Source organism: Carassius auratus, chromosome 8 (assembly GCF_003368295.1).
Source record: "Carassius auratus strain Wakin chromosome 8, ASM336829v1, whole genome shotgun sequence".
Taxonomy (NCBI): Eukaryota; Metazoa; Chordata; class Actinopteri; order Cypriniformes; family Cyprinidae; genus Carassius; species Carassius auratus.
In genome coordinates this window covers 14,112,183-14,124,207 of record NC_039250.1, presented here as the reverse complement: position 1 = coordinate 14,124,207, position 12,025 = coordinate 14,112,183, and the positions used below count along the sequence as shown (strand labels likewise).

General features: G+C 38.5%; 1 protein-coding gene across 3 annotated transcripts; it reads left to right on the top strand.

Annotated features, from left to right (window-relative positions):
• Positions 1-3,857: 3,857 nt before the first annotated feature.
• Positions 3,858-6,093, top strand: npm2a (nucleophosmin/nucleoplasmin, 2a). Of its 3 annotated transcripts, none has more exons than XM_026268781.1 (6): positions 3,858-3,992; positions 4,212-4,328; positions 4,410-4,492; positions 5,174-5,284; positions 5,369-5,462; positions 5,937-6,093. In XM_026268781.1, the coding sequence occupies exons 2-6, from the start codon at positions 4,217-4,219 to the stop codon at positions 6,008-6,010; spliced, it is 474 nt and encodes a 157-aa protein (XP_026124566.1). In that variant the 5' UTR covers positions 3,858-3,992; positions 4,212-4,216; the 3' UTR covers positions 6,011-6,093. The 3 variants fall into 3 exon arrangements, with proteins under 3 accessions (XP_026124566.1, XP_026124565.1, XP_026124564.1); XM_026268780.1 differs by having other exon boundaries at positions 4,209-4,328; XM_026268779.1 differs by having other exon boundaries at positions 3,861-3,992; positions 4,077-4,328.
• The last annotated feature ends 5,932 nt before the right edge of the window (positions 6,094-12,025 follow it).

Here is a 12,025-nt window from a genome sequence, read left to right as displayed (position 1 = left end):
TCTCGGTCAATGACCTGCACTAAGTACAGAGAACAAAAATTCATCTCAGCAGATACTGATCTCCAAACCTCCCATGCCGCTCAAAGCCATAATAAACAGCATCATGTCAGGAGGGAAGATGAGTTTTCCTAAAGAGGTATATCAGATCATGACTGAAGAGGGACGGAGCGGCTCAGAATCTCTAAAACAAATAAACAGTGGAATGAAGGGGATTCGAGATTCAACTAAAGGTTATCAATGCAAACATCCAAACAGTTACAGATGTACTTTAACTTAAATGAAAGTACAGCACTATCTGAATTCTAATAAAGGTTTCAAAGTAGCATTAAGATATTTGTTCAAAGTACAGTAAAAAAGAAAAAAAAAGTTAATTTGAGTGGTTCTTTATAATAACCTTTTTTTAAAGAGATTTATAGTCACTATCAAAAATAAATGAATGATAATAATTTAATAATTTATTTTCAAATATATTCATTTATTTTCAAATATATTCATTTATTTTCAAATATATTCATTTATTTTCAAATATATTCATTTATTTTAAAATCATCTAAACATGTCTATGTGTTTTAATAGAAAAATGTAGATGGTGCAGGGAATTATAGAAGAAGAAGACCAAGAAGAAGACGAAAAAGAAGAAGACGACGAAAAAGAAAAAGAAGAAATGACTAATAAAAATTACATTATATTAGTATTTTTTTAAACATGATTTTAGATGGTGCACAGAATTAGGCCCATATAATAACAACAACAATAATAATAATAATAAAACATATTTCTACTAAAATTAAAGTAACATTAAAAACACACCTAAAAAATAACATTTTTAATATTTTTAAATATAACAAATTTAGATGATGCAGGGGATTATGTAAGACCGAAAGTTTGATGACTATGGAAATTGTAGATCCACACTGAAGGCATCAAAACTATGAATTAACACGTGAAATTATATATGGAATTATATACATAACAAAAAAGTGTGAAACAACTGAAAATATGTCATATTGTAGGTTCTTCAAAGTAGCCACCTTTTGCTTTGATTACTGCTTTGCACACTCTTGGCATTCTCTTGATGAGCTTCAAGTGGTAGTCACCTGAAATGGTCTTCCAACAGTCTTGAAGGAGTTCCCCGAGAGATGCTTAGCACTTGTTGGCCCTTTTTCCTTCAGTCTGCGGTCCATATCACCCCTAAACCACCCCTAAACATGTATATATACATGGGCGTAGGTTTAGGGGGGGACGCTAGGTACTAGTCCCTATCAATATTTTGAGATGACTAATTTGTCCCCACCAATATTTAGCAAGCTCCTTTGAACTGCTATTTGGATCTTTGCACTGTTATTTGGATCGATTATAACGGCCAGGATGACGACAGTACAAGAAACGCTGTAATTTGATTGACGGCGGGGTATTACTGTCTATGGGTATCTGACAGGCTACACGACCGGGCCGGGACTACTTTTGTGCTTGCACTAGCAGCGAGCGGGTGGTGTGTGTGTGTGTGCGCATGTTGACGACTCCGACGGTAAGTTAGGGCTGTCTCTCTGCCACATAAAAAAAAAGGCCAGAGTAAAAACATTTTAATATTCCGGGTTTTTTTGTCCCTTATTGTACTTTGTAGATGCCACCCAAGAAGAAGAAAGGGGACATATGAAGCTTTTTCATAAAGCAGAATCCGGGTGTAAGTAGGCAAATTAACTAGCTAGCCACACAAATAAACTAGCAGTAGTGACTGACCAGGCTGTCAAATGCAGATTCTGCTGTGGAAAATAGTATTAACTGGTGATAGTATGTGTTACCCAGGATGATAGAATACTACGTTGGCAAGTAACTGAATGTCAATAAGCCTGTACCTTAACTTAGAATCTTGCAGTCAACATAAACGTGAGTGTACTGGAAGGTAAATAGTGTTTATAATAGAAAAAGGTTATTATATTTATTTATTTAGATTTGTTTCCTTGTGACAGAGTATCTTTTTTTAGTGTAAATACTAATGTACATAATAATTGATGTTAATAAAACGTTTGGTTGTTCAGCATTACACAGTCTCAGGTTTTTATTTTTTTATTTTTTGAGAGTGCATTTTTGAGATTATACAGTTATACTAGCTCTTTAGGGACAGTATACAGGATGGTATATCAGGGTCAGGATACAATATAATGAGATGAAGTAGATTCACTTCTGTATTGTGATATTCTGTATTGCCAACAATCTGAAATAAAAAAAAGGAATTCACCATTAAATCACTGGTATCTTAAATTCTACAATACCTGAATATTTCACTTCATTGACTTAAAATAGTATCAACCCAGACAACTCCATTACACACGAGTATCTGAGCAACTTCATTCCTATTTCCTCCATAATTCTAAATAATGCTGTGCTTGTTTATGTGTTTGTGTGTTCCTCAAAATAAACTGCAGGTCTGGGCAGGGTGCCGATGCCAAGATTACAGGGGCACCGGAGATAACGAGGGTAACAGGAGTGTGAAGTAAGCGGGTCGCTCTTTTGAGACGTACTAAAAACAGAATGTGGAGAATTCCTCAGAAAAAAAGAGGTAAAAATGTCATAGAGCAGGACAGATTAGTCAGGCATCTGATAAGCAGCTCAGCCAACAGTCGGACTCACCTGCCAAAACAATGTGTACAAGAATTTCACCCTGCAACAACACTGAGGCACAATAAAAATCCCAATGGGTTAACTACAGTTCAGAAGTCTTTTTCCCCCTTCAGTGATTCACAATTATTCACACAGATCAGATAGTGAAAAGATAAAGTAAACCCCGATGACAAATCCATCCACACATTTTTCTAAAGAGATACACTACTGTTCAAAGTTTGGGGTAAGATTTATTATAATTTTTTATTATTAAATACTGTTATTCAGCAAATATTAATTAAATTATATTATATTATATATACTGTATATATGATGCTGACAAATCAGCTTTCCGTCACAAGAATAAACTATGCTAATATTTATTAATTTATTTACAACTGTTGTTAATAATAATATAATACCTAAATGACATGCTACTTTCTCTATTTTATCTAATAAATGAGCAAATAATTTGATTTTAATAATAATAAAAAAAAAGTTGTCTATGAAATACTGCCATAGTGAGCCAGTCTATACGAGTAAAGATCTAGCAGGTCACTGTGGAAAGACCAGGAGTGTTTACCTGCTTTAGACAGAAAGATAAAATACAGAAGGAAGAAAGTCAGTGCTTGACATGTGAATCAGAAGACAATAGTTTCATTTTAAAACACAAGTCGGTAATTTTTAGAGTGATAATAATCTTTCATTATGAATCACACCCTCTGACCCCTAGACTGATACTTGATCTGAAAGATTATGATTTAACCCTTGACCAAAACTAAATATACTAATGTCAACCTACAAACAGAAAGAGAGAGATTACTGGATTACAGAAAAAGTTATTGTTATAGTAGTTTATAAAATAAAATTTAAATAAAATCACATATTTTATCAGTATTTTAGCCTTCAAAGGCTGTATATTATTTATATACAGCACAAGCATATACGTGATTATAACTGACACGTGTAATGACATGCTGTTTTAGGCAAAATGTTAAAGCTTCAGGCAATATATAAATTCATATATAATATATTATTCAAGAATAACTTGAAAACAAAAAGAGTATGAACATAAGGCACATACCTGCCACCCCATTAATTAGTCCATTAAACACAGATATGATAAAAGCGTCAGACTTATTCATGAAATAAATACATCTCAACAATAAATAGCTAAACCAGCATATAAAAAAGTACATATAATAAAGTTATAAAAAAAAAAAAAAATGCCGTAGGATGAAGTTTTCTTTAGGCGCAAACGTCAGAAGTCTTGGCGCGCCCTCTGGTGTCTGAAGAAGCGCGTCACGCGCCGGAAAAACACCTGAAGTTCATTATCAACCTATCCAATTTATCAGCTATCTGCGTGCAGTGTTTTTCCTCGCTATTTACAGGTGTGTTTCCATGTGAATGACACAGTTTATATTACTGTTCAAACTTTGCTACAGGTGTCTGATACACTAATCTTGCCTGCACAGTGCTGATTATTATATCAGGCAAAGGATTATTAAGCGCCGCTTTGTAAACAAACATTTACGATTGTGGCCGAGCTGACTGGTTTGTGAAGAAAAGGTGCAGAACGATTCTCTTCTCACGCCGTTTTACCTCAGCAGCGTTCATGCTCTCTGAAATGACCAGCTGTTTCATCGAAGATGACTCCGTAGCTTCAATCAGTCTGTCTGAGTTCTCCAGCTCCTCATCTGTGTCTGACAGAGCATGTGTTCACTGGGGTAAGAACACTCCTGTCCTGTACAACGAGCGTTTTCAATTGCCTGAATTGTTTTAGTTACTTGCTCTTTCTTTCCTGAAAGGTTGTGTGCTCAGTGCCTCTGAGACCACAGCTGTCTTTCAGGCAGAAAATGACCTTCTGGAGAACCAGTTTTTCATCAAAACGGTAATTTAGGCCTTCATGGTCCATCGTGCTAATATTTACTTACCTTGATGTCGTTACAAAATGACTTTATTTTATATATATATATATATATATATATATATATATATATATATATATATATATATATATATATATATAATTTATTTATTTATTTTATTTTTTGACTGCATCGTTGATTTAATTATTCAAAATAGAGTACTGGACTTGTAAAGGAATCATTGTATCATTTGATTCATTTAATCAATCTCAGTCAATTCATTTCGTTCATGAAAGAACATCAACATGCAAAGGAAGCCATGTTTGTCATTTATTCAGTCGTCCATTTATTCAAGGCTTGAAATAATTTGCAGAAGTGGATAAAAACTGTAATGCATCAGAGTCTTATTATTTTATAGTTCACGTTCTCTCTTTATAAAAGACTGGCCAGGATATTTGTGGGGTTCACCTTTTCTGTTTATGGGTCGTTTACATTTTTGTTCATGAAGGCGAATAAATGACCTTTTTTTTTTTTTTTCTTTTTTTTTTTATTATTATTATTATTATTATTATTTTTTTTTATTATTAAACTTTTTGAATGATCTATTAGAAAGTCTATGAGTGAGCCTGATGACCTACACCCACATCCATAGTGTTCAACTGGTTTGTCATTACAGTAAAATGGCCTGATTTCTATTTTCACAGATATGTCTTAGTGAGGAGGCAGGAGACGAGATGCATATAGTGGCCGTCTGTGATGGTGTCGGAGCTTCCAAACCGTTGCCCATTGCCACCCTCCGCCACTGTATGCCAATGGTTAGTTATTATGGCTGATAGTTTGAAAGTTTTCTAAAACTGCTTCTCATATACAATACTGGATATGTTTTTCATGTGTTGCAGATCAGTTTTCCTGGTTTGGAGCTTATTCCCCCCGTCACCTTTAAACTGTGCTCGGGTAAAGGACCTGTGTTCATCTCTGCTCAGCATATAACATGTAAGAGCTTGCACTGGAAAACTTGGTTTGTGTTTTTTAGGGTTGGGCAAAACTCAATATTTTAGCTCCTTGCTAAGTGTGAAAATTCTGGGTGCTGACTGTAAATTTAAATTGCAATGACAGGAGTGTTTCTAGCCAGAGAGCTTCAATACCCCAACACAAGTATAGTCTTTTTCAGTTGATTGCATACATTTCTTTGAGGCTATAAAAACGAATAAAACGGGCACCAAGATTGATTTTCAGTTTGCTAAATGTCCACCTCAACACTGACAGATAATTAGAAATACTGACATAAATTGTTAACTTGGATATAATAATTTCCCAAAATTGTCCATGGCTCCCATGTATGTGAACATTTGGGATTTTAAAATGTAGAGAACGAATACAAATTCTATTTGTTTTTTTTTTGTTTTTTTAATTTAAATGGTGCTCAATCATGCTATTGCTAGACTTATTATTTATTTATTTTTGCAGTGAATCCCATTGAGCTGACTGAGGGGGAGGTGGATGATGATGATGATGATGATGAGGATGAAAGCTTATTTTGACCCTTTGAAACATATTGGGTCTGGGCGGTGATTGTGCCAGTATTTGTTACTAAAGCATTACAGTGTTAGTCAACATTAAAAAACTATCACTTAGTGTTTTAATGCTAATGGAAGACAGAGTAATAAAATATGAGTCTCAAAGTGTAAATAATACAACACAATTTTATCGGATGTAGCCTATTTTTCCTTATATGTAGACTGAGATGCATACCTATTTGTACACAAGATGTTTAATAAAACATGCATTTGACCTGAAGTGTGAAATAAAGTATATACAGTACTGTTGGTAAAGTATCTGTGAATCCTACTTTTGGCAGCATGATAATTATAGAATTCATTTTATTATTTCTTATTTTTATTTCTAGCTCAGTGGTATAACATCAACCTATGGCAGAGTTTATATGAGCTGTTGCTAGGAAACAGTCACGCATCTAAGCAACAGACAGTAAACAAACCCTCGAGGTTGTCATTGACCTAGAGCTGCAGAATGACTGCTGTTTACAGTGAGAAAAGAAGTCAATGCACCAGCACAAGGTGTCTGTTCTCTTTCTGTTTGATGACGCAGTGTTCATGTCATCTGAAATTGAGCTTCTAGAGGATTTCAAGTGAGACGCGCACCCCAATAAAGTGAATCTGGCAGGGAGGGGTGAGTGAATGAACTGCCTCTACCCACTGATCTATATATATATATATATATATATATATATATATATATATATATATATATATATAACTTCTATATTATAGATCAGTGCCTCTACCCCACACTTGACACGGACTATCGCCTGTAATGATGATGAAAAAAAAAACCTATAAAACAAAATTGAATTTTAGCTGGTTTGTTAGATTAAGTTAATTTAAATGCTAATGTACAAAATGTTAGAAATACTAGAACACACACCAAAAAGATTGATGATTCCATCTGCATGATTTGCCAAATACTGTACCAGTCTTTTTTTTTTTTTTTCTTTTTTTTTTTATACAAACAATAACTTTTCTTGCAAAATCCATTCTATTCTCCAGAAATACTAAACCATAAAAAAGACAGTCTATTTACACTAAAGGTTAAAAGTCTGGAATAATAATTAATTTGTATTTTTATTATTTATTTTTTAAAATCTAAATTTTTCCAAACCGTTGAATGTTAGTGTACATCAGTAAATGTTATTTGTTTTCAGTAAATGACATCACACTGTAGACCATCTTTCTATAAATTTATTCCCACAATTGTTGAAAGCTCAAATTAATCCCCAGCCCCGACTGTTATCCACAGCGACTCACAAGCTGAATACACTGATAGTGCATGAGAGGCTTAGTACATACCCACTGTGTGGTTTGTTTGCAGATGGTGTAAAGACGGTCGCCTTCAACTCTATCTGGAAATGTCAGTGCAAGCTGTAAACCACATTTAGCTTTTGATATTTGAACTACAGAGATAATGTGATGCAAATGGTTAAGTCACACACGTCAGTAATTAAAGATATTGCTGCTGAATAAAAACCAACCACCACTGATCACTTTACTGTTGTTATTAAACTGATTAAAGGCCTGTTCACAACACACGTTATCTTTATAGTTACTGTTAGTGTGAACTGGCCTTAACACTTAATTTTTAATAGTCCGGTTAAAACAATTAGCGGCCTGACACAAACCCCAGCCTTCACATTTCCTTCATACTTAAGCTTTTCAACCAGGTGGAATAATCATATCCACACAAATTAAACAAGCAATGATTTCCATGGGCCATATGTACCCCAGGGGGTACTTACGGTTGTTAAACCTATAAAACAGAAATTGTGACTCTCGGTTTCTTTTATAAATAAATGAGATATTTGGTCTTTGTCAGAGAGAGTTACTCTTTGATTGTCCCCCAGAGCTGTCAGAACTTGTGACAGACAAACAAGCTCAGGTACCTTATTATGGCAAGTCTGTCTTCTCATACAGATTGGGGGCATTTACAGTTCAGAGGAAATGTGCCCATGAGCTCAGACATTTGAGCAGAGTTTATTTTGAATGCAATTTATGAAGCAGTGTGTATCCGTTTCTAAAAAAATAATGCATGATTTGCACTAAATGTATGCATTTATCCAAAGCAACGTCGCGGTTACGTATGGTAACCCTCGTTCCCTGAAGGAGGGAACGGAGACGCCACGTCAGTGACCGCCACAAAATGGGATTTTGCTTTGATAGATCAGTCCACTTCGAGTGTAAACTTAATGAGCCAATGCACATTTGCATGCAATTATTTCATCCAGCTGCTGCTGATCACAGCGTGAGTATAAGAAAGCAGCAGGTGCAATGCATACCAGGTTTTCGCTGAGGAGCCGAGCCCTTCAGGGAACAAGGGTTACCATACATAACCGAAACGTTCCCTTTCAGTCGGTCACTCTCTACGCCACGTCGGTGAATACACATATTTGAGGTGATTAAAACCCTCTTGGGAAGGCAGAAGTCTGCCGGGGAAACATGGGCTCTAAGGCTATACCGTGGACTATACACATACGGTACCACTTAGGTCTCATGGATTCATCATGAATGTCTGGTGCCGGACTTTCTGCTGCGTCCAGCTACCTAGGGTGATGGAGGATCTCAACAGGGTCTACAGTACGGAGACTCTGGAGCAGTTTAAGCAAGCCATTACTAACTGGGGCCTCTCAGTGCCACTACCCGTTTGAGGTGAGAACACAGGAGGATACCGGCTCTACACGAAGGCTATAGAACCTAGCTAATGTGTTAGGGGTCGCCCAGCCCGCATCTCTACAAATATCTGTCAGCGGGGCACCTTGAGCCAGCACCCAGGAAGATGCAACATCTCTAGTTGAGTGAGCTCGCAACCTGAATGGGCAGGGAACACTCTGAGCCTGATAAGCCAGGGCTACAGCATCCACAATCCAGTGGGCCATCCTCTGCTTAAAGACGGCACTCCCCTTCTGCCGGCCTCCATAACAGACAAAGAGCTGGTCTGAGGTCCTGAAGCTTTGTGTCCGGTCTACGTAGCATCTCAATGCTCGGACGGGACAGAGCAAAGCCAGGGCTGGGTCTGCCTCCTCTAGGGACCACTTGCTCATTGAAGGGTTTAGTGGGAACCTTGGGCACATAGCCAGGCCGGGGCCTCAGAATTACCTGGGAGTAAGCCGACCCAAACTCTAGGCACGAATCCTAGACCAAGAATGCATGCAGATCCCCTACCATCTTGATGGAGGCCAGTGCAAGCAGGAGCAGAGTTTTCAATGAAAGAAACTTTAGCTCAACTGAATGCAAAGGCTCGAAGTGGCCCTGCTGTAGTGATTTAAGCACTAGAGTCAGGTCCAAGAGGGTATAGAGGGGGGTTGGGAAGGATTTAACCTCCTCGGGGTCATGGTATGCAGCAATAGCGGCAACCTGGACTTTGAGGGTGGAGGGAGACAGCCTTCGCTCCAGCCCTTGCTGCAGAAAGGAAAGCACGACCGCAATCGGGCATCTTCGGGGGTCTTCTCGGCGAGAATAACACCATTCAACAAACAGGTTCCACTTCAAGGCATATTTCTCGTAGACGGTTCTCTTGCTGAAGTGATGGTGTTCACTAACTCTTGGGGTAGATCACCTAGAACCTCCATGTACCATCCAGGGACCAGACATGGATTTTCTGAGTCTGAGTCTGAGTCAGCTTCCTCAGAGGAATTAACCAAGGAGGGGCTGTTGCGAGGAGCACTAGGGGAACCAGGTCCGATTGGGCCAATACGGCACCACTAGCAAGACTTGCTCCTCGTCCTCCCGGACTTTGCACAGTGTCTGTGCAAGAAGGCTCACTGGGGAAAAACGCATACTTTGTAGGACCCACGGCCAGTGCCGAGAGTTCCTTCGGTCAGCGGGTAGAACTACTGGCAGTGAGAGGTCTCTGGAGAAGCAAACAGGTCTACCGGTGCGGCTCCGAATCATCTCCAAGTCAGCTGGACCGTCAGGGGATGGAGTCGCCATTCTTCCGGGAGTATTGCTCGAGACAGCTCGTCAGCTGTACAGTTGAGCAGGCCCGGAATGTGAACGGCACAAAGTGACCTCAGAACTTCCGAGTTTAAAGGAGGAGGTGGCGGGCGAGTTGTGACATGCAACAGGAGCGCAGACCACCTTGCCGGTTGATGTACGCATCGGTCGCCGTGTTGTCCGTTCGGACCAGCACATGCTTGCCTCTTAAGAGACCTTTGAGATGATTCAAGGCAAGGTGAACTGCTAACAACTCTGGGCAATTGATGTGCCACTGCAACTGTGGGCCCGTCCAAACCCGAGACTGCATGCCCGTATCTGCATGAGATACGAAGGCTGGTGTAACTTGGACCCGGTGAGTGCCGCGCTTCCACGCCCACCTCGGGACTCGGCCATAAAGCCAGTGCTGGAGAGTTCTCATATGTAACAGGCTGAGCGGTGTAAGTGCCACCGCAGCCGCCATTTGCCCAAGGAGCCTCTGAAAAAGTTTCAGTGGGACCGCTGTCCTGCCATTGAACATATTCAAGCAGGCTAGCACCAACTGCACACGTTTCCATACCTGCCTCGGCAAGAGTTTGCTCTTTTCCCAGTTGACCCGAAGGCCCAACTGGCTCAGGTGCCGGAGTACCAAATCCCTGTGCTTTTACAACTGATCCCGAGATTGTGCTGGTATCACCCAATCGTCTAGATAGTTTAGAATGTGAACACCCAGCTCTCTGAGGGGAACAAGAGCTGCCTCTGTGATGACATGGGGAGACACAGCATTGTACTGTATACAAACATTGGCAGATGTAAACATGGTACTGTGGTCACAATTATTAATATGGTACTACTTGATATAAACTGCTTATATTTTATATGTATAATAAGCAGAGTAATTGCAACATAAAATGAAAGTAAGGATAGAAAGCATGAAGCTTGATCTATCAGAATGCCAGTCTGTCAGTCAAGTTCGAATGGAGTTCAATGGGACTTGCGACCATAGTTAGCTGATAATGTTTTTTGGAAACACATTCCAGATCTGCTACGCACACTGCTGCTGTAGAGCAAATACTTGCTACTGACTAGATACACAGACTTGCTGTTAACTTGCTGCTGTTAGTAAATCATGCTGATAATAGTTGCTTTCGTCAATGAAAATTATGACTAAATGTTGTCAACGAACCTTTATCACATGGTGAAAACGAAACGAGACGCAACGTAAATGCTGGTCATGTGACGAGGACTATAATTAAATGTATAATGCAATACTGTTGATGAATAAATATGGACTAAACATGGTTTACGAAATCAAAACCTATGCTAAAATATCAAAACGAGATGAAACGAAATGTAACATTATTTCGTCTGGTTTAGTCACATTATTATTATTATTATTATTATTTTACAGTATTTCTGTTTCCTGTGTCTCACTTCAGGTTGCACTGCGCAGATGCAGGTGATCTTGAGTCACTTCCTCAAGCCACACTCATGGCATTATTTAGAAGAGGACAACAAACAAAGTTAAGTCTGACACAGAGAAAGGAACCGATGTGTGTACTTCTAACATGTTTGGTTGGTAAAATAAAAGTTGTAAATTCAAATCAGAGCATACAAAATATACAATTTTCATTGGCTAAAACTTCAGTCTAAATGTCATCTGTTTTTGTCGACTAAAACTAGACGAAAATAGTAATTGATAGTTCTGACTAAAATAAGACTACAATGCTCAGACTTTTAGTTGACTGAAACTTGACTAGACTAAAAAAAAGTATGAACGTGACTAAAACTAATAAAAACTAAAATTACTGCTTCACACAACTTAAATTAAAACAGGCCGCCAAAAACAACACTAGTTGATAGGCAGGAGGAGCTGGAGGAAGTGAGGGGTTTTAGTTCAAACTGCACTGCAGCTTACAGCGACCACTGAAAAGCACCTGCATTCTAGAGTTTTATGCCTGAACTAGATATTCCGACTTAAACAGCATGTTTTTGTGTGTATTTCAAAAACTTTGGCTCACATATTAGAAGGCCTTAAAAACAAATTGTGCTGCCGATCAAGTACAAAGTTAGTTA